This window comes from Oenanthe melanoleuca, chromosome 2, assembly GCF_029582105.1.
Source record: "Oenanthe melanoleuca isolate GR-GAL-2019-014 chromosome 2, OMel1.0, whole genome shotgun sequence".
NCBI lineage: Eukaryota > Metazoa > Chordata > Aves > Passeriformes > Muscicapidae > Oenanthe > Oenanthe melanoleuca.
In genome coordinates, this window is record NC_079335.1 from 21,617,448 (window position 1) to 21,641,594 (window position 24,147).

The window sequence follows — 24,147 nt, forward strand, 5'->3', positions numbered from 1 at the left end:
TCTCAGGAGCCACCAGGGTGGTTCAGGGTTTGGGGAACTGCTTTCCACAGTGCAGTCTGCTTTACTGTCTAGGGAAGTAAACCCATCCTCTCCCTTTCCCTCTCCTCTTTCCCCCTTCACACAATCCCAGAAGCAGCAGAAACAGCCATTAAATCAATCCTCTAAATCTGCCACACGGAACCATTTGGTTGCCATTAGCAGGTAAAACAGGGAGCCAGAAGGGCTCAAACATGCTGGTGGCTCAGTGAAGAAAACTGCACTGACAAACCCAGTTCAAAGGTCTCCTTGGGAAATAACACAGTTTCAAATTCCTTGCTAAAGATTTAAGAGCTGAACACAATCCCAACTTGAAGTAAACACTAACAACTGATCTCAATAAAAAAATTTGTCCAAAAAAAGTGAGTGGGTTATAATTTGAGGGCTTCTGTGAATTTCTTCTACTAAAAAACTTCTGCATACTATTTATTTTTTTTTCATAAATAGATAAAATATTTTGGTGAGAAAAAGGAAATTTCCACTAAGAGAAAAAAGGTTACTTGAAATTCTGGCAATTTTTTAATAGCTAGTCAGAGCATTAGTATGTTTGCATTAGCAAAATAATATTAATATTTGAACAAAATTATTGCTGTAAATAGAGATGTCACAAACAAAACACAGAAGACTGAAAAAACAAAGCTCTACTTCTGTCTCTAAATTCTGTTAAATCCAGAAAGGTAAATCACAATGGTTGGAGTTGGAAGAGTGATCCTTTAAATCCAACCTTGCAGCTAAATAAAAGGACTTAACTCTGTGCCTTACAGTACCTCAAAAGACAATTCCACTATCCTTTAAGAAAGAAGTTACAGCATTAAAAATAAGTTACTGGAAACAGAGAAGCGTGTTTTGCTTTTCTGATTACCAGAAAAGCCCTTAATATAGCAAAGGATGGATCAAGGGTGTATTCAACAGCAAGGACATGAATGGACAAGGTGTGCTAATGGTTCACATGTACACACTGCGTAACTGCAGAAGGAGAACAAAGACTTTAAAATTAGTATTTTGTGGTCTCATTAAGTATCAGCCTCAAAAGAGTTTTAAAGGCTATCAAAAGTTATTTAAAGCAAAACATTAATTGCATAATACTTTGTACTTCAAAGACTGCAATTATTGTTAAATCTAAATTTACCATCTTTAAGCATTGACTCTGTCATTACTTTATACCATTAATTCCTCAAAAATAATACAAACTTTGAAGCAGATTCTATGGATATAGTTTATCTGTGTTCAGTTCCAATTTATTCATGGTCTCATAGTATCTATTCAATTCATTAAAAACCTCCACAAGCCCTAGTGGATCTTCAAGACCATCAAAATTATCACACAGACACATAATGAAGATATTGTCAGTAAAACAGAAAAAAAGATATTTTCTTGTATTATATATGTATATACAGCCAAATCCAACATGTATGCAAAATCAAATATATAAAAATACTTTCAGATCAACAGACTAAATCAGAGACATTATAAAAGCCCCATCTCCATTTGCTCATTTAAAATATGAAAATCAGGTTCTTAATTCTCTCATTCTCCCTGGATATTTCTTCATTATCAAATAAATATTCTAATCTTGTTTACCAAATATTTCCTTCCATTCAATTTTTCATTTTGGAATCAGCCATTAAACTCAAAGAAAAAACTAGTTAAACATCAGCAAAGAAAATAGTCATATTGACTTTTGGTTAAAAAAGTCACACACATTATAATGAGAGAAAAAAATCTGAGCAATTTTTAAATTGAAATTCAATTCAATCCACAATTTTTGTACTGATGTCTGAACTAACATAATCCTTTCCATTTGTTACATTGATGTCACAAGTATCTACAACAGGTATAATGATTTTCAAATGTGATAAACAGGTTTTATTCTCACAGTTTATTTAAGAGCTTTATAGCCCACCTGAGCATGCCTTTAGTTTTCTCTTTTCTGTTATTTGTTTAAATGGCCCTCTAACATTCCCACCCAAAACACAGCATGCTAAAAAATCTAGTTCAGAAGCTTAGAGCTGGTGTCCTTTAGAAGATTAAAACATAACAAAAAACAATGTTTACCAAACATACAGGTCCAAATGGAGATCCAAATGTTCACATTCATTCAACACCATACCTCAGTACTCATTAAATGCTGTCCCTCAGTATGCACACCTGACAGGTTACTTTAACTTCCTTTAAAAGGTATTGCTAAAGAAATAGTAATAAAAAAATACAGACCTATCAACAACTAGGATAGACGTGACCGAGGAAAAACACTAAGAATGCATATTGTTTGTATGTAAGGAAACAAACACTCAGCTTTGAACCAAAGAGACTCTGATCTATGAGAAGGACTATTCCTATGAAAAAGAAAAAGCACTTCTGGGTCACAGAGGGAACAAGTATAAGAATATACCAAACAAATGATACCGGACACAGGACAGAATGTTTCTTCCACATAGAGATGAACACAGATGCAGTAAAGATCCTAAGGTATTATGGACAGCTGAACATTAACATGAGCTTTTTATCTGGGCTATTTGAATCAAGATAAATACAGTTTTTTAATTAGTTTGTTTTTTAATAAAATGTTTGCAGTCACCATTTATCATGGTTATCAGCTTCAACTGAGAGTCACATTAATGTGCTTGTAACACCAGGTGCACAATTCAACCCTGGTTTCTGATACATCAGTTCAGGTGGAATAGATGCCTACCACTCGACAGTGAAGCTCTGTAGAGTCAAAAAAAGATATGCTACAGCTTGGCCAGCAACGTGAAAATGCTCCATAAACATAATGATGACAAACAAAACAAGATAACAAAATCATCAAATCTACACAGCTTAATCAATAAGCATACAGCTTATTCAAGAAGTGAACATACAGCTTTGATGAAGGTGAAGTATTTGGTACACAAGGTGAATAATCCAATATAGCTCCCAGTAGAATTATTATAAGCCCTAATGAATAAATGGCCATTTTTTTTCAAGGTATTGTATCAAATGACTACAAATTTTTAAAACAGTGCTTTGAATCCTATCAACTCCCCGGCATTACCTTAAAAAGAAGACGCAAAGAAAAAGGTGAAAGATAAGAGAGCAACTGCCAACACATGTCCTTCTTAGATCTAATTTTCTTTTTGTCCTGCCTTTTGGGAGTGGAAAGTATGTGTATATGAACTGAGACACAAGAAAACACCAAGCCTCAGGGTCACAGATGGGTTTCTAGCAATGTGTTATTTAGCAGTAGAGATGCCAGCACAGACTGTATTTTTCTTCATAATTCAGATTCACTTAGAGGCAGAAAAAAAGGGCACCAAACTGCAGATAAAATTCTGGAGACACAAAGGACTAACTTTGTGCAAATAATTGCCACAGTGCATCTTTCTAGCCAGATTCTACATGGGTAAAACCTCATAGCAGAGAATATCACTGAAAATACTAACAGGTTCTTTTATACAGATGTGTTACCACTAAGAGAAATAGAATTTCTAAATACATCCAGTGGAAAAGAAATATACATCAGGGATCCAGTTTTTCTTTAGTATCTATGCTATGTAACAGCATTTCAGCTTTAAGACTGGGTTTTTAATACCCTTCACTAGTCTCTAATCAAAATGCAGCTTCAACCCTGAAAATCCTTCACATTTTCAAATACCATTTGCTTGTTTCTAGTACAAATGCTAGCAAATCCTAATGGCAACTCTTACAAAAAAAAAGGGGTAACTATTCACCATGTGCAATCACTTTCCGTGGGCAGATATTACTTAATAAGCTTAATTTATTTTCAAATAAGAGACTTGACAATTAATTAGTCTAAATAATTACACTGGAAACACTCCCAATGACACTACCCTTTTAGCATCAACTCTGCTGAATTTCCTCCTTGTCGACAATACTGAAAAATGCAACTGCTTCCAATTTACATTGATTATAAGTGCACTTTCAACAGATTTGCTGAATGTTGCCTGCCACATCTGCTGAGAAACAGTAATGTTTGATCTGGACTTGATTTTTTAAAAAAATTAAACTTGAGATTTGCAACTGAAGTTAATTTGCTGTTACACTAATCAAGCTGCAAGTCATGTACTCAGAATGCAAAACTCCTCCTGTCCCAACTACTTTTCCTGGTAACTAATAACAGCTCCTTCCAGAATAGTACAGTTGAAAAGTGCCCCAAAATGTTCTTGTTGAAACTTAAAATGTTCGTATCACTGCAGGTTAGAAATGTTCCACAAAAGTTGTTTAAGCATTTTCATCCTCAGGCAGATGCATCCTCATGCATCTTCACACAAGCATGACCCCCTTGAACTTTTATAAAGCAGGATGTTAAATCAATGAAAAGTACTTCTGTTAAAGCTGTTATATCACCCTACATTACTGTTCACAATATGCTATACCGTGCTGACATAACTACTACTCAAACACTAAGATGCACAGTAAATCAAACTTGAATGTGTCAGTCACTGCTCACCTAATGTCCTATCAAAACCAGCTACCAATAAATTAATTTTTAAAAATGTGATCTAGTATTATGTTCTTTGATGCATTTACTAGGCAGTAGCAGAGAAGTGGACAATGCTGAAGCAATCCAGCACACCCCTCACTGTGCTGTTGTGGCTGTTCACACGTGAGGCAGTACTACACAACCACTTCTGCACAACACAAGAGAATTAATGTTGTGTTCTGCTTTTGCACAGCCCCTATCACTGGCATATCTCAATAGTTCTAAGAAGTTTTAACATGTGCCAGATCTAACTGGAACAATGCTGAGGTGGCTGAAACTCCCCTGTCCCATACACTGAATGCATCTGTTCAGGCATTCAATCCCAGATCTTTCCTGTTTTGATGAACACCCCGAATTTTCATCTAGCAGTTAAATTCAATTACTGACATAACTAATAGTCACAACTGAATGCTACAAAATGAGTTTCATGTGTTTTCAACCTGTTTCTGCTTCTGACCCAAGAAATGAGCATGCCCCTCAACCGCCCATGTGAAATGCAATCCACACCCAATGTAAATTGACATTGCTCTTGATCTACTGTGACTAGCCAATAAAACAGGCTGCCAAAATTAAGACCTAAGTGTCAATTTGTGGGAAAACTTCCTAGATTTATGATCTAATGCTCACAGTGTGTGGATGGTTGCCTCTGCCAGTAGGATCTGCTTGACTCTTACTAGCACAACTGCACTGAATGTCATGACAGCTAAATCTTGTGACTCCCAAGATCACAAATCTACTATGATTGCCAGTCCTAAGCAGATTACTCTACTGCACATGCCCTGCAAAGATGTTTTAGTCAAAAAAGTACCAAAAGCAGATAGTTCACCTGGTCCTCCATTTTACACTTTTAATCTTCTCTTTGGTGAGCAGCAAATTCTAAAATCTCCTACTGTCATCACAATAGTACCTTGTTGGCAAAGGCCATGTCAGCAGACCCTAATGATCTTGCTAAATAACTTCTTACTGTGCAAGAAGCCAGATCTGCATCTACCACTCTGCTTGCAGATCAACATTAATTGCTCTCACTCTTGTCGATTCATGGGGATACCATTAAATGTACACAGTATTTACAAGATCACCCCTTAAGCAGATATGAGCAGGTGCACATCATGGCTAGAACCTATAATGTCCTTCCTCACTTGTGTAACAAGTCTAAGAATTAATTCTATAAACAAGAATACAATGGTATGACATACCAGATACTTAGCTTTGATTAAGAGAGGGATGCCTTGTAAGGGGACATTTGATGAAAGAAAATGGAAATGAAGCAATATAAAAATACAAATACCTTTACAGTAACAAAAGTATGAGCAAAAACCTATGCAGTAGTAATGAAGGAGTAAGAGTTCTCAGGTTTTCTTATGTTAATATTAAAGTTAGAAAATAAAAGAGAAACTAAATTGTGTATACGAAGCAGCCATTTCACAACACACTGTAACAAAATCAAAATAAAAGTGAGGAAGTCAGATAAGAAAACAAAATGCTGATGTTCAGATTGGTGGCAAAGTATTTTTTTCAAAATCTTTACATAATAGCTAGCCAAAAGGCAGTTACAACCTTATGTGCCAATCTACCCTAAATGAAGCATATTCTAAGGACACAGTAAATGTTCTCCTTCACCGTTAAATCTGTGTTAAAATATTAAGCACAGCTATGCCATATAAATGTTCTTTAGAGTTCATAAAAAGAGCCTACAGAAAATGCACATATTCATTCCATGTGAAGAGCACTACATCTAAATTTCCTAAGTGATCTTTCAGAACTTTAAGAGCACATATTAATAAAATAGCTATGTCAGGTCTGTAATTCACAACTTTCACAAGTGAAACAAGTGACAGATCTCTGGACAGTTGAGGTGCCCAGCATATGATACATGTGACTACCTTTAACAGCAAAGCAAATTTTAAACTTTTGTCAGCTTTTGTCAATAATGATTAGCACTTCAATAGAAACACTGAAGAAATGAAACTACAGTGCCAACACAAATCAAATCTCTTGTTACCAAAAATTCTTCATCAGAAAGATGAATCTTGACAGAGATTAGCACACTGCATGTATTTAAGCTGAAATTTATTTCTTAAGACAGTCTGCAGAGAACAGCTCGAAATAAAGAATCTTTGCAGAAATTGTATCTACTACGCATCTCAAAGACTGTTGTTTATTAATAATTATTGAGATCTAATGGCAATTTTCTATTCAAGATTTTTGTTCTGATGGAGTAAAAACTCAAGAACAATCAATGAAATGCTCTGTACTCTAATGATTCAAGTGCAAACCATAAAGTCCTAGATAATAATCTACCCAGCCTCAACCTCTTTATAATAGTTTAATTCACACACTCAAACTTAACATGACTAGCTATTAGTCAACCCTGCACTGGTTTGCCCTTGAAAGCAGCAAACCAGTAGCTATTGCTCTGGTATCCAAATAAGAAAGAAGTGACTCACTATCAAGAGAACAGATCTCCTGAAAGTAGACTACAGGAGCAAGAAGCTGAACAGAAAGGAATCAGGGATAATGATGTAACCCTCATTTATAAGCTTATTCTACCAGAGCTCAGAGTCTCAAAATCTGTCACAAGTAGAGACAGTAAGCGAAAAATTTCCTACAGACACAATAAAGAAAAACAAAAAATACGAATCTGGAACATTTGTTTAGAGAAGACAGGTTAAAAAAAGCAATAAAGTAACACACATAGCTAGAGTGATATCTAGCTCAAAATATAGAAAGGACTTCACTATCAACCAGATACCAGAAAAATAAAAGGTAGGCTATTACAAATCCATATTCTGTACTGTTAATCTAGCACTCTTCAGAAGTACAATGAAGAGGTATTTTAGAAGTGATAGAAGGTTATAACACTGAAGTGTCTCACACCAGATTACCTCATGTGTTAGCACAGACATTGAAGCCAAAAGAATAAAAGAAAATCAGCTAATTCCTCTCAAGATTTCTGTTTGGCAATAAACATTCTTGTCATTCACTCTAGGCTTTTAACCATATTCTGCTAATTCTCAGTTGGTTTTAGACATCCTCCTGAAAGCTGCTTTACAATCTGGCATGCAACACTACATAAAGCAGTTGTAAAATATTGACATTAACATTGCATTTTGCATCTTGTTACGCTTGACAAAAACAAAAGACCAGATGGTTTGTACTTTCCAATAAAAACAGATTAGCTATGCAATTTAAAAGATGTCCAAGACTTAGTTAACTAGTTTGAACACATTTCTTTTATACAAGAAAGTGTAGTAACTGAAATTAAAAGAGACATCAATCTAATAGGTAAACAGCACTTTACAATCATTTATGGTTATTTACTGGAATTTACTGGGTTGACATTGCTGAAATTTTATCTGTTAAAACATCCTGCCAATGTTTATCAACTAGTTTTAAAAAATTAATATTACTACAGTATTTTATACACTGTATATAACAGTAATTTTGAGATTATTGTACTGAAACTAGAAAAGAAACTTATTCTACTGATTTATGTCAGAAATAAAGTTGAGATTTTCACTGCTAACTCAAAACATACTACCTAAGGGATTCCATAACAGTTCATAAAAAGTCTTCGTTTTTAAAAGGTATGGTCTGTGGTATGTATTTTCTACGAAGAAATAGAAGAACACATGTAGTATCAGATGTGTGTACTTTAAGAAACTCTGGAATGTGAAATCCACAAATCCAAATAAAGCAGGTGGTATAATTTGGGAGGGAGGACTGAATTTAAGTTTAATGACATTACCAGGTTATCCTACCAGACTAATTCTCACTCACTGCATGACTTCAATGAAGCTCTCAGTCCTCATGCTGATTTCGATTTAGTTGAAGTGCTATTTGATGCATTTCATCTGGAGTTTTATTCACTTCAAACTACACTTCATTTAACCAAGCTGCTGCTGTACTCATTTGTTTTTCTACTTTATTACTCACAAATTGGTGTTGCTTAGTTTAGATAAATTGTTGGACCAAGTTAATTTTATTTTTTTTTTTATTTCGTTAATAAATAAATAAGCCGTGGAAAGAGATCATATCACAGGAAAAAAGTGAGAAAACCATCAAAGCACACTAGAACACAGTAACTATAGTTAGTATAGTATACTAACAATACCTTCTAATAAATGCCAATAGACAGTTTGCTGTTTTAAGGCAGGACCATTCCCCGGTCTCCACTCCCCAGAACTACAGCTCTTTCAAGATGGGCATGCATGGTAACATAATGCATTTTTAAAAGAGAGAGACAAAGAATGTGAGAGAGGCAGATTGCATGAGGGAATCCAAGAATGCACAAGAGAGAGAATGTAAGGGCAAGATCAGGAACACGAGACAGAGTGAGGGCAAGTGTGAAACAGTGCACAAGGAAAAGCACAAGAAACCAAGTGTGAGTGAGCAAGAGATGGAGCACAGCAAGCACAAGCAGAGGCAGAAGAGCACAAGCACACTCAGGAGAAAGCAGCAGCTCTTGAATACCAAGAACTTGTCACATGACAGATGTATTTAAAAATTCATCCCTAAAATTTTTTTTTTTTTTATTTTGCACAACTAAACATGGGATTTACAATATAGTAAAGAAATTTAAATTTGTCATTCAACACTGATTTATTTATGCAGTTTGCTAACCAGTATTACTAAGCAGAGCTTAGTGTTAAATGTCAGATAACATAAGGAAAGTCTGTCAGTAAAGTCCTGAAGTATTCTGATTAGTGCTGGTTATAGGGTATCCTGGAAACATTTTTCATGAGCAAAATGGTACAACACAACAGCAACTAATTTGAAATCATTAATACTTTTGTAAAGTATTGATAGAAAATATGACAAAGGCAGTTAGGCTGCTACCACCTGGTGGTGTGCTGATAATGCATTTACACTTAACATGGTATCACAGCTTGTTAAAGAAAAATAATATATTATTTACGTGACACTAAGAACAATCATAAAAGTAGACTTTTTTTTGTATAATACATTAAGGTTACACAAACAAACGTATCTTCCAAATTAGCTTTTCAACACAATGTTTGAAGCCAAAGTATTTAACCATTAACATGCTTTTATATTATCTTGTCACTTTATGTAAATTTGTTTGCATGGATTTAGTAATAAAGTAGTATTACAGATAGCTATTGCTCAAAATGAGTGATAAAGAAAATTAATACCTAGCCAAAAATATTGTAAAAAATGGATTTTCCTGAAAATAGTTTTATAAATGCAACCTATCAACATAAACTATTACACACTGACATTTATGATCACAAGATTTGAACTTTATAGATAAATTTAAATACTGAATTTCCATTTCATTTAAGGCTAAAAAAATTTATATAGCACATTTCATAATAAAGTACAGAACTGTTTTCAGCAGAAAAATATTTGTATTTAACATCTGAACTACTACAAACAGTTTAAATATCTCATCACAATGTTGAACCACTTCCAACTGTAATGAGAAAGAAATAAAAGTGTAGTAGAAACACTGTAGGTCTGGGACCCTGGGGGTTTTACCCCCCAGTTTGTTGCTTTTTATTTGGTTGAGTTTAAAAAAAGAAAAGCTGACCTATTCAGTTAAAACATCAAGCTTGCCCTCAGTATGTAACTTCAGCTTTTGTATCAGCTCAGGAAAGAATGGCAACTGGTTCCAGAAATCTACAAGGTCTAGAAGAAAGCAATTTACCACAGGGCTTCTGTACCACAGAATATGCAGAGCTGGAAGGGACCCACAAGGATCATTGATCTTAAGTGACTGGCCCATACAGGGATTGAACCTGTGACCCTCGTGTCATTAGCACCATGCTCCAGTTTTCTCAGCCAAACAAGGGTCTAAAATGTTTATTGACAGCTATTCTCACAAGAAACCTATGAACAGAATTAATGGCAGAATATGATAGAGGAGGCAGAGAAGTTATGGGATATACACAAAGCTTGGCATTTTTAAATCCCTTATGAAAAATGCAAAAGTACAGGTTTCATGCTTACCAATATTTAGGGAACTTGATCACCTTGCCATAAACAGCAGTACTGAATGAGGGGATAACTGGAACAGGGATGCAGTATAATCCTTTACTGTCCAAAGAAGTCAGTGCTGCTTGAAAACCAAATATCTGGAACAAATTAGGTTGTTCAAATAGTATATCATCACATGATTAGATTACTTTGAAGATATTTTATAACATAATATATATATTCATAAATATAGTCAGTAATTATTAAATAAATTGTGGATTATTTTTAGATAATTCCTTCTCCCCAAACATAAATATAGCTACAAAAATCTACCTCAAATAATGCCCTAGAAATACATGTAAAAATATTTTCTTCACTCAAAAAGTGTTAACTACAGTCTGCTGAATTTAAAAGAATGCTGAATTACAAATTTTCAATTCAAATACTTTATTCTATATCCTTTAAACTTGCAGATTACATACTGCCTTTCATAAAACGTTAAATAAATTGAAGTTATTATAATAAAACTGGTATATAAGAGTGCTATTTAAGCAAATTAGAAGCTTCCTTTAAAAGCTTTTTTTCTTAATAAGAGCCTGGCTAAAGAAAGATTCATCACAAGAATTCTTTATGATTTTTCCACCTTCGATATGGCAAACAAACTGGTGTAGAGTTGTCTTTTACCATGCTGTAACACTATTCACAAGAACAGAACAATTCAGCCACTATTAAAGCTAGCAAATAAACCCTTTAAAATCCAAAGCTGATGTCTAAATTTTGCTACTTAAAACTTTTATGAAGAGAAAAAAAATCCTCTCAAACTGAAAACATACAGATTGCAGTACTGCAATTCCAGTCACTTTAAATGTGACAGAGGGTAAACGTCACCCAGAAAACCAAAAGCTTGCCATGCAATTCTGAAACACAGTTTTTTGAATGCAGATAATAAAGATTTAAACAATTAAATTCTTACTAAAATATCAGCATGGAAGTGAATAGATGACTGAGAAATTGACTAAAATTAACAATATTAAATATTTATATTTTAGTAGCACCCAAAAGGTTTCAAACTTCCTGAGCACATCTTAAAAGGCTGGAAAGGCTTGCTTTAAAACTCCTCAGAGCAGATGGCAACTGAACCATCTCAAAACAGTTTCCCATATCTTAAGTTTCCTCCAGTCTCACAACAAGAACTCCTCTCACATAATGCATGTTTAATTGAGAACATTCAGAGATATTTCCTCCTATAATTGAAAACTGTTTGAAAATTGAAAATTGTTTGTTAACAGTTTTTGATTGCATATCTTCACTGTGATGGTTTTGCTCTATCAATACTACTAGTAGTGATGATTTTTCCTCCATTATCTCATTAGGAGCATTATTTCAGATGAGGAAAAAGATTTCTTTCTGAATAATTTTAACTCGATCTTGTCACAAGGACCTTGGAGATTCCGCCTGCAGTTTCCTCATATGAAGCTCAGTGCATGTTACAAAACATTTGGCTCAAGCCAGAAGCAGCAATCCCAAACAACAACGTTCTGTGAAATGTTTTTGCTCTACAGCATTTCAGATTAGCTGAAAACATCCTTACAGGCAAGCTGCTAACATTTAGGATTAACCAAAGGTATATGAACTTTTTCTCAGCACCCATCTCAAGCCCTCATTTACCTTCAGATAGCAGTGTGAGTAGCAGTAATGAAGCAGGTTGTCAGAAGGCTGGCCGAGGCTGCTGACCACGTGCACCAGTTGCTCAGCATACATGGGCACTGAGTGCTCCAGGTTAACCTTATCCACCAAAATTCGGATGGAAGGTAAAGGTCGCAGAGGCTGGAAACTTGTAGCATTTAACAGTCCACTTAAGTTCTAGGGCAGGGAGGAAAGAATTATGTAATTATTATACCATATTATTAATATATAATATAATTATATATATTAGTATATAATATAATTAATTATTAATAATATTATTAATTATTATACCCTAGATATATTATTCATATCTGTATGTTCTTACCTAAACACGCAAAAAAATCTACATGAAATAAACTATTAATAGATACCATGGCATTATACGATAAATCCTCAAATCTTTCCAAACTATTTTCTTTGAATTTTAAAGTAATCAGCTTTTTATCTGGAATTGTCTTGGGTGCAGGTGTTCAGGTGCTGGCAGTCCAGGGGCAGCCTCTGTGCCAGGACACCAGGGGCTGTCCTGGGCCAGGTTCAGCCCACTCCAGCCAGTGCTGAAACAGCCCCACCACAGGGCACTGCTGAGCTCCTCTGCCAAGCTGGGGGCACCTCTGTGCAAACATATATAAGAATGGGCAAAGACACCTCACAGGCTGCAAAGACTCATAGAATAAGGGAGAAACAGCAACATGAAAAGCAAGGTCAGAGAAGGAGAAGGCAGTGGTGTTCTACCAACCAGAGCAGAGATTCTATTGCAGTACATGAAAGAACACAAAAACAGACATCAACACTGCAGCCCATGGAGGTCCCCATGCTGGAGCAGGTGGATATGCCCTGAATGGCACTGCAGCCTTGAGGAGAGCCCATGCTGGAGCAGATTTTCCCTCAAGGACTGCAGCCTGCCAGAAGGAGTTGCACTGAGGCAGAACAGTGGGAGAATGAGGGAGTGGCAGACATCAGCTATTACAGACTGATCCCCATCTTCCATTCTCCACCCCTCTGTTAAGGGGTGGGAAGTAGAAGAGTCAGGGAATGAAGGAGTTAAACTGAGTTTGAGGGAAAAAGAGGGATAGGGAATACAAGTTGTTCAGATTCTTAGCAATAAGTGAAATTAATTGCCCCAAGTCAAGTTTGTTTTGCTAATACTGGTAAGTGATCTCCCCCTCTACTCTGACCTGTCCCATTCTCTCCCCCACTGCTCTGTTGAGGAGGGGGAGTGAGAACAGCTGGGTAAGCATCTGGCAGCTGGCTGAGGTCAACCCAGTACAAGAATATGCAAAGTCAAAATATTTCATCCTATAAAACCTTTGTTTACCTTTTTATCACTTCAAAGCACTATCACCATAATAATTTCATGCTGATCTAGCCTCTACACTGTCATCTTTTATGTATTCACAGTCATGCCAGGTATCTCAGCAAAAGAAGATGCCACTCCATAGAAAATAAATACCATAACTTTAGACATCCAAGTCTATTTTTCATAGTATCCATTAAAATGGAGTACTGCACCCAGCACAGGTTGGACATCGGCATACTAGAATAAGTTCACTGGAAACAAAGTGGTTATGGGGTTAGAGCACATGAGCTCTGTTTTAGGAGAAAGAGACAACTGAAGTCTGGCAGTCTGGAGAAGGCCAGAGAAGAATCCTACTGCTGTCTACTGCAACCTACTGGGAGAGTACAGAGAAGAGCAAGACAGAAGAGGTGCTAATTCAGCACTTGACAGAACAACCCCTGGAGAAACCCACTCTTGCTTGAACCAGGATGTTGAACTCCTGGGGAACACTTCCAAACATCTCTTTCAATCCAAATTACACTACAAATCTAAAAATTTTATTAAATATGTATCAGAATAGGATAACAAGTTGACATACATATGATTTTCAATCTAAAATTCAAAATCATTATTTTAAATATGCTTGGCTTCATTCAAGAAAAGAATTGAGATTCCAAGTAATGACTACATCAAACAAAAATTCACTGGAATTTAACTCCTTTACCTCAAACCTACAACAAACATGGGACTGATCTCCTATTATAAAAGTACCATCTGCCCAAGCCCACCAGGTGAAAAGCACCACAATCCACTGAACTACCCAGTGCAATGTATTTAAAAGTGCTAAAAAAAGGGGAAAGCCTCTCTGAGCAACCTTTTCCAGTGCTTCACCACCCTCTGAATAAAGAATTTCTTCTTAACTTCTAAACTAAATCTGATCTCTTTTAGTTTAAAACCATCATCTTTTGTCCAGTCATTATCTACCTGTACAAAACCCTCTCTCTCCTTTTCAGAAGTTCCCTTCAGGTACTGAAAGGCACACTGAGGTCTCCTCAAAACTTTTTCTTCTTCAGGATGAGCTGCCACAGCTCTCTCAGCCTATCAGATTAAATACTGGACAAAAATTCCTAAAAATTTAACTCAAGAAATGATGAGTTCTGCTCTTCTTCTCACTCCTTCCCTTATCCATAAAACACCTTCCAGCCTCTGGCACAAGAGATAAACCTAGTGCAAGTCTTCACTACAAACCAGAGATTTATCCCTACAGTAGGTCAACTTTGTGCATTGAAGGAGGAGACCTATAAGAATAAAACCAGTATAGGATTCTTTAGCTGGCATTATACAATACACATCCAAAAGATAAAACAAATGAAAGTGATCAGGAAATTCCTGTCTCTCTGAACTAGTCATTCAGCAGTTAAATGCCCAAGTCCTGCTGACATCCTGTCTGGAAGTAGTACACACAGAACTGGCAATTAAAATCTATGTCATCTCTATTGAGCCTGCATATTAAAAGATGTCATACTTTATCAAACTTATGAAGACTTGCAGAACAGGTACTCTACTGATCAAAAGATCAGAGCTACTGCTTCTTTATTTGCTTGATGCTCTAAAACCATTTTTATTCAAAAGTATTTTTCCTATCCATACACAACACCTTCAGTTTCCAAGCCTAACTAGTCAGATGTGGCTCATTTTAGGTATCTGAAGTCAAGGCTCACGGGCACCAAACTAATCCAGAACGCAGTGAAACATCCAGCACATTGAATAATAGGCCAGTAAAAAAATTTGTATCAAATAGTACATGCTGACTTAAAGAACTGAATCAGTAACTGTGCATACATACCTTCTCACCCATGATTATGGGCAGCAAGTGGTCTAGTAAATTGAATTCTGCCACAGGAATTATAATTGTACACTTAAGAACAGTGAACGTTGTAAGTCTAGTGGGAATGTATTCCTCCAGTGATGCTACTTCTTCTGAGCTTGGCATAGTTCTACTTCCATCCGTAATATCTACAATAAATGAAGATTACATATGTTTCACTAAAATATATAAAATGTGCCCTACAGCTGATGTTTCATTAATGCCTAGGGACCAGCAAAAAATGCAAAGCTCCCCCCCTTGCTCCTTCATAGTTAATAATGTTATTCCACACTGCTTCTACCAAAGGCTAAATGTAATACTAACTGGATTTTCTTTACTTTAAATCTGTATTGCTCTCAAAAATTAATCTTAACAGTCTACCATAACTTGTTTTCATACATTTTCATCCTGTATGACTATTATTTTGACCTAATAAATACCAGTAGGAATACTTTCTTCTTTAAGACTCCAAAATTAAGCTAGAGTAGCAATGAAGTAAGCTATTCTTACTCAACATGAGGCTTATGATTAAAACAAATGGCTTTCAAGGTGTCTGCAATTATCTCAGAAGTACATCCAACACAGATGGGGATATTGTGATTAATTTACCTTTATTTTACATTTTGCTCTTTGGACTCATAAAAACTATTTGAAAGCTGTGCCAAATGTAGCCTGGTTTAATTCTGTATTTTTGTGTACATGCAATAGGACTAACCTGGCTTAGTTCTGCTGTATGGCTCATACTCATGTTCCAGAGCACAAACTATCATTTTCATGATCCGGTGTACAGCGCTGCTATCCAATCGAAGATTGAGTGGACCCACAATGAGGCTTTTTGTAGACATCTCCTGAACATTTCCAAAGTCTTCACTCTTAACTGAAGAAAGGTCTTGCTGATTCCCAGAAACTGCAACAAGTTTTACAACAAGTTACACAAAACAATTGGATATAATAGCATATTTTAGCAGCTACTTCTGTTTCAAATTCTGTGATCAAAGACTTAATAAAAGTACAGAAAAAGATAACAACGGAAATATAACACACAAGTATACAATGACTGGTTTAACAGGTTTAAACAAAACTATTCCTGGTAAATGCAGAGCAAATAGGGCAAATTTCTGCCTTGCCTCCAAGCAGAGTACAACTTAGGAACCCTTCCATGAACTTTGTATTTCTCAAATTTGGGACTCTTTAGAGGTGTCTAGATTCTATGGCAGGTTAACCCCACGTGTCAATGACAGCCATGGTGTTCAAAACTTTCTACAGCTTGTCACAAAGATATCCCTCTCCAATAATCAAGGAAAAGGTGTGCTGCCATGACAAGGCTGAAAGAAACAGACTGAAAACTAAGATAAACCCTTCTTTCCATTCACATTTACTGCCATTCACTGATATATGGGCAGCAAGAAAGAAAATTTCTTTAGTCATTTTGTCTCAGACTGTTTTGGTTTTTTTTAAGAGTCAACAGAAATAAAAGAACAGTTTAGTAAAGTAGGGTAATAAGGTAGACAAAAATCACACATTTAGTGTATACAGGCTACTCATCAGCTACCAAAAAGCATGACTATTTCTCCAAACATACTTCATGGAAATTCTTCAGTTAAATCATGCAGATTTCAGAAGCTCAAGTTTTTCTGTCACATATGACATGTAAAAATATAGCCCTATCCCTCTAACATATTTAGCTTGCAGAACTTCACTGCGATTTTTTTTCCTGAGATCATCACTTTGGCAGTGTCTTCATTGCTTTGACACAAGCACTAAACATTAAATATCTTGCTGGCCATTACATAAATGAACAGTCTGACAAAATAAGCATCAAGATTAAATGGATCCTGAGACTACAGAAGGGCAAAGGAGCTGGTGAAGGGCCTGGAGCACAATACTTCTGAGGAACAACTGAGAGTGCTGGGGTTGTTCAGCCTGGAGAAAAGGAGCTGAGGGAGGGCCTTATTGCTCACTAGATCTACCTGGATGTAGCAAGGGCAGGTCAGCCCCTTCTACCAAGCAAAAAGCTACAGGATGAGAGGCCTCAAGTTGTACCAGGGGAGGTTTAGATGATATTGGGAAAAATTTCTTCCTGAAATTTTCTACAGGCACTGGCACCACCTGTCAAGGGAAGCATTGTAACCAGAACCCCCTGAAGTGTTAGAAAAACGTATGAATATGGCACTTAGGGACACAGTTTAGTGGTGAACATGGCAATGCTGGGTTAATGGTTGGACTCAATGACTTAAAAAGTTCTTTTCCAGCCTTAACAATTCTATGGTTTCTGGCTGCCCAAGAGAAACCCAGTCATTTACCCTTTTGTCTCTCTCTTTTACTGTACTCTTTTAACTGCACTCATTCAAAACAGTCTTTATATTGAGGGAAGTTGAGCTTGGTGGAAAAGGAAGCAAGGATAGGGTTTTTTTTCCATTATGTTCAAATCATACTCCATAAAACACTGTTGCTTCTAAGCACTGGTGCAGAAAAAGGTCCTCAAATAAACTGAAACTATGCTGAATTTGATGCACAGCTGGCCTAATGTTCTGCAGGCCTTTACAGGCTTATACACTCAACAGAAGAATTAACTTTATCCTTAAAAGCCTAACAGAAGTTGACAGTGAGAGCATTTATAGCCTCTGCTTCCCTTGGTTTGTTGTTTTTCTGAGAATAAAAAAACAATAAAAGGAAGATAAAAGGACAGAAGGATACTACCTAATAAAACCTACTCAAATCTTCAGCTGGAACTGAGTTATGATCTTTTGAATGAATCTTGAAAGAGATTTTTTTTAAAACTGAGCATACTGACTTCTGCATTTATTTTATAAGCAGTTAACATACATACTTTTATCCTTCCAATTCTGCACAGCATTCAGTTCAGAAGAATACTACCAAAAAGTGTAAAAAACCATATCATCACATAAAAAAATAATAAGGCCAAAAATAATAAAGCCAGAAGTAGTAATAGCCTGCCTTTTCAAAGAGGAAAAATCAGACTTGCCTGCGTATATTGTGTACATATATATATATATCTCAATAATATATCTAAGTGACAGAATTTATACAAACCACTTTCTGGAACAGTTCCAGTTAATTCCACCTAAGTGCAGAGAGAATAGGAAACCTATTGGTTCTACAGAAGTAGGTGATCACAGGTGACTTGAAACTTTAGGGATGCATAAAGAAAACCACTTTTCAACTACTGAGTTTTCAAGCTCTCTGTAAATTGTATGTCTAATTCTAACCAGCTAAAAATATCAAAATGAGTGCTGCATAATAAACTTGCCAGCAAAGCAGAGAGGTACACATTACAAACAAAAGATAACTTCAACAGCACAGCCTGCTAGGTCTGTAGGTCAAGCAAATCAGTGATCAGGAAACTGACAGGCTACATAATGTTTCAGAGAAATTGTTCTGCACTGAAATACGAAGCAAAAAAACAGAAAAATAAAGGAAGGGGACGACAGACAAAATGTCTAAATAAGACTACTGTGCATGGCTATCTTGCTTTCATTCAAAATACTGAAATTGATTAATGCACTTCTGTAAGTGACAGATGAAACTCCTGAGGGTTAATGTTATCCAGGAGGCACTTGTGGTTTAATCAGTAATCCTATGCTTCAGGAAAGGTTAAAGGTGCAAAGAATGTGTCAAACCAAAATTGCCTTGACAGATAAAAATCTTACAATCACAGTAACTGCCTCCTATAACTTAAGTTGGGTTCGTTTTTTTTATGGTGTGCAGTAATTGTAAGTAAAAACAGCTATACCAAAATAAGAAATAGTAAAATGCAAACTTTCATATAAATAACACATTAAAAATGCAGAAGATTTATATTGTTTTCAGAATCTTATGGAATTTTACCTTCATATTAATTAAATATATTACACCTATTTGTTTACATTCTATTTAGCAACTATGCATTTAATCCACAATATGAAAAAATTGGCTAGAAAATAATTAGCAGAAAGCATCACATTTGCTCCTCTGAGGAATAAAACCATTTGAAAATTTAAGATTTTTACTTCTTAGCTCTAGAGAACAACAACCATACGAACAATTTTAAGATTAATTATTCCATTCTTTTATGTAGCTAGGTTGCTGAAATTAAAGGAGTAATACTGAAATAAAAGCACAGAGTAAGACTTGATAGGAAGGCAAAATACATTTTGTGAGGTGTTTTCCTAGTGACTGATGGAGAAAATAGAAGCTAGGGCTTTGAGAAAGCATCCTGGTAGGAAAAAAAAAATAAAAAGAAGCTAAGGAGGGAAATATGTAGTCAGAAAATACAACAGCCTGGCACTGAGGAAAAGAAAAAAATGTTTCTGAGCTCAGTCATTTCTGAAAAGGCATAGTTGAAAGTAAGGAAGAGATATGATCGTGACATTCCTTATGGATTCAGAGAAACAAGACAAAATACTCCACAAAATGCATTTTTCCTCATAATGCACATAGTCTGTGCATATTTAAATTTCTATACTAAGATTCAAAAAGGAGATACAGCTTATCCGAGGTTTTCAACTTCTCTACATAGGAGTTCAATGTCCAATTAAACACTTATAGCATTATTAAAACCAGAAGAATTCTGCAGTAGAAGTTTGACTTAATTGTACATTTTCAGAGCTTCACACTCCATGATACAGAGGAAAGCCTGAGAGTCAGGAAAGAACTGCTAAATTTCTTGGTTTATGCCTCTACTGCTGAGGGCAATAGCATTATTTACTTATTTTTGTGAATGTTTCATGATCTATCTCTAAGGAAACTGGAAGTTTCTTTCCTACTCATTTCAGAGTTCAAGTCCACCACATGCAGAAAACAAAGCTGAACATTAGGAATTGTGCTATCTCTTACATAGAAATAGAAATGCAAAAAAAACCCAAACTCCTGATGAGTTGGACTATATAGCAAGAACAACAAATGTTCAGTCACAAAATGGCAAAACATTCCCAACAGATATCCAGAGAAATATTATTCACCATAATAAATACAGAAATGGGGAAGCAAGTAATATTAATTTAACAATAAAATTGCAGAACAGCAGCTGTAGAAGACAGTATTCTAAGGAGTGAGGGGGAAATTATATCACAATTAGTGATAAGAATATCTGTGAAAAAATATAAACACATTACTTGCTGATAGATTAACTCCTTTGTCTCATCTTTTGTGATACTCAGAAAAGTAGATATACTTACTTCATTAAATCCACTTCTCAGACTTAGAAAAGAATTTATAGGAATCACAAAAACTATTCAGAATTAGCCAATATCTATGTGCACATGGTTTAGGCTAATATTTGCTCATGAAATTGCTAGATACATATATTTAAAGATAATTCTTCACATTATCTTGCATTTTTCTTCATGGAAGAAAAACAGTAGTCCTTTTCATCTTCTGTGCCAAGTATATGATCAATCTCATTCTTCAACCAGGGTTTCTCAAGATATTTTTTAATATGCAATGTCAATAATAACAACTTTAAAAATATATATATATTGTACTTCATGAACTCTACCACTGCTACAAAATAATTTCTTTCAGTTTAGAAACTGTGAATAAAAAATATCATTATGATTACTTATGCAGGAAAAGAAAAATAAAAAAGGAAGAATACTAGCAATCGACAGCTAACCAAAACAATTAAGCTCTGAAAGACATCAATGAAGATGAAAGCATTTTAATGATGATCCTGATGGTAAGTCTAAGGTAAGTTAGAGGACAGTTGGTCAAGGACCATCTAGGCATGACAGTCATTGTTTCTATTATTTATCAGGGTAAACAAAGAGAAAAAAGGTACCTTTGCCACTGGTGCTTTCCATTGTGTACAAGTAATCCATGTAGAAAGCCCCAAACCTCTGCATTCCAGCTATCTCTGTGTATGTCTCCTACCAACAAAGCAAAGCAAACAAAGAAAATGTTGTATAAGGAAAGAATCTTGAGATTACCAACTGATAGACTGGTATTAGAGAGATATATTCATGTTTGGATTTGTGCATCAACACAGGGAAAGGTTTATCAAAGCAAAGGACAGAGGTTATCACAAAGAATTCACCTTTCTGATAGGTAATGTAACTTCCATTTGAGGCCACACAAATGCACATCCATAATTCCTGTGGACATGCTGACCAATTCATCAATAACATCTAGTCAATTAGTACCTTTAATGAAGTAAATATTCTTCATTTGACCTCTTGCATGCAACACATCAACCTAATTAAATATGCTGAAAACTTCAGCTCATTCAGTTTGGCTTTGCTATTCGAGGAATATTGTGGTTTTCATCTTTCAACAGTAGGAAACTTATCAAGACTTTATGCCAGCAGTGGGATTTATACATAATATAATTCATCACACAGCAAATTTGCTTTCCCTCTTGCCAAAAAAAGGGCGAATTGTAAAAGTATCAAAGACAGACCAAGGATAAAGCTTAAAACACACCATGGGAAAAGTTTGAATATAAGTACTTGTGATTTACTGATTTCATTTTTTCATGTGATTTTTCAGGGTTACACATCATCAGTAAAAAGGTGAAAATAGTAAAGTTTAAATTAAAAGGAAATTGGATACATTCCAAAATTACAAATGGCTTACCTGTACAATAAACAGCACAGACCTCCACTTATGAACACACCTGGAAAGGACCACCTTGGTCATTGCAACCAATCTTTAATAATGGCAGACAACCAGGGAATAAAGTTTTACTGCACAATTTACAACAACAGAGACTAGAGGTGACTGAAAAATTGTCTCCACAAAAGGCAAAATTCACAAAATTTTCTCTAAGTAGACAAATATAGAATGCAAAAATTAAAATTAATACTGTCCAAATCTGACAGCACTTCTTAGTTTGAAGACCATAGACTACTTACTGTTTGGGTTTAAAACACATGCTGGTGAAGCTTGACTTTTGCTAGTATTCTGTCATATGTCTCTTTTCCTCTTAAAATGTTCTGTGGTTACTGCTTTTGGAAACTATGACATTAATTCTGTTTTTGGGGCAGGAGGGGAGTTGGAGGTTTCTTTTGGACATGTTTTTTCAGTTTGGCTCTTTTTTTGGCTTGGTTTTTGTGGGTGTCTTTTTTTAACACAAACAGATTTACTATTTTTTTTGCCAACTGCGAAGTAAGATTTAGTTAAATGTGTAAAAGTAAAGAGAATTCAGTCCTCTAATAGTACACAGATCTAAATAATTATAAGAAACCCATTAGAGAGCATTGCAATTTTTTTAATATGAAAAATGTAATTCTCTGACCTTATGATGTGCTGCATCCAATATAAATTCTGCACGAATGCTATTATTTTCTGGACTTCTATAATCAAACAGTGAATTGGTAAGGTATGTCATTCCTTTCACGCTCAAATTTTCTCCACAATTAAAGAAGCATGCCTCCTTCATGAGACAGTAGAAAGTGAGGCAGGGGAAGAAAAAAAAATACAGTCAAGTTAACAGAACACTTTCAATTATGTCTTAACACAAATATGACACACAGAGAGTAGTAACCCTCAAAAGCATATTTCATTATGAATGAAGATGAAACAATAATTTCATTTGTATAACACAAGTTATTTCATTTGTATAACACAAGTTCCTGTCCACTCCTTCTCCATTTTCAAATCAATAAAAATTGCCTGAACTAATGAATATTATACAACTCATGATACAGAACATGTTAGGTGCATTTTAACAGCAAATAACCTCAGATCATCATTGCTTCCAACCTTGCCAAGGCCTATTCAGAGTACACAAACTTGTCACTGCATACTCATTTCTAGCTGCCCAACCCTTTCAGATGCTGTATCCATCCTCTTCAAGGCAAGCAGTTATTTCCACATATGAACTCATTGCTATGTTATCTCTCTTTATTCATCTAGATTTTAACATGCCTTCTTCCAGACTTCTATCCTTCTGAAATCAATACAAGTTTCCTAACAAGAGTTATTAATCCAAAAGTGTTATTTAGGAGATTTATTTTTTCCAACTCTCTATCATTCCCAGTCATAGGCAGAGCCAGAACCTTTAAGAAAGGACCAATCTCACAACCACAGCAGTACACAGGCAAGTAATATCATCACCACTGTCATAAAGCAGATACTTTCCTAAATTCCTGGAGTAGACAGTGGCAGAAGAATGAGTAAGAATAAAATCCCAAATCCCTTTTTAACTAACCTAAAGGAAATTCTCAGTTGGTCAGAGCATGATGCTAATAATGCCACAGTTGTGGGGTCAATCTCTGCAAGGACTATTCACTAAGAGCTGGACTTGATGTTTTTTCTGGGTCCATTCCAACACACACTATTTTTTGATTCTATGAAATTCTCTTGCTCACCCACCCACCTCAGTCTAAAAAAATCAATTCTCTTCTCAAGATTTTATACCTGACAATCTCAGTTGCCACAGACAAGGGGGCTGTCCACCCATCCATCCATCCCCAGCCACATCTGCCTTGTCCTTAACAAGGCCAGCATGGCGTTTTTACAGCTAGCTCATCCCTGCCTCGCCAGCCTCTCCTTCTGGAAAAGCCTGTGTATCCATTGCAGCACACCAGTGATGTAGTGTGTCCCACTGCATCCCTAAAATCCCAACACAGTCATACTCAGCAGTTGTGTAAGTATATTTTCTTGTTTTCTGCTCTGCACACACAAACATCTGAGATGGATACCAAGCCATGATGCTCGCACAGGGAAAAGACAAGAAGCTGCACCATCATATCTATCATAATACAGTATACAATTTACCAGATTAGGAGCTATCTGACATAAATATAGGCACTTGCTATTTTCTTTCATATTCTCAATTTTTCTCTTTAAAATATTTTCCAAGGCTTCACAAAGTACTAATATAAAGTTAACAGATCTCTTCTTGGCTGTATTATT

The 24,147-nt window shown here is 35.6% G+C and overlaps 1 protein-coding gene across 6 annotated transcripts in view; it reads right to left on the reverse strand.

Annotated features, from left to right (window-relative positions):
• The window catches only part of VPS13B (vacuolar protein sorting 13 homolog B), a 425,154-nt gene that overhangs the window by 339,717 nt on the left and 61,290 nt on the right, over positions 1-24,147 (reverse strand). For all 6 annotated transcript variants that reach the window (XM_056483011.1, XM_056483012.1, XM_056483014.1 and 3 more), the window contains exons 11-16: positions 22,526-22,663; positions 21,071-21,158; positions 16,007-16,198; positions 15,271-15,440; positions 12,128-12,322; positions 10,493-10,617 (exon numbers count right to left, since the gene is read on the reverse strand). In XM_056483011.1, the coding sequence (XP_056338986.1) occupies positions 10,493-10,617; positions 12,128-12,322; positions 15,271-15,440; positions 16,007-16,198; positions 21,071-21,158; positions 22,526-22,663 (908 nt within the window). The remainder of the gene's footprint in view (positions 1-10,492; positions 10,618-12,127; positions 12,323-15,270; positions 15,441-16,006; positions 16,199-21,070; positions 21,159-22,525; positions 22,664-24,147) is intronic.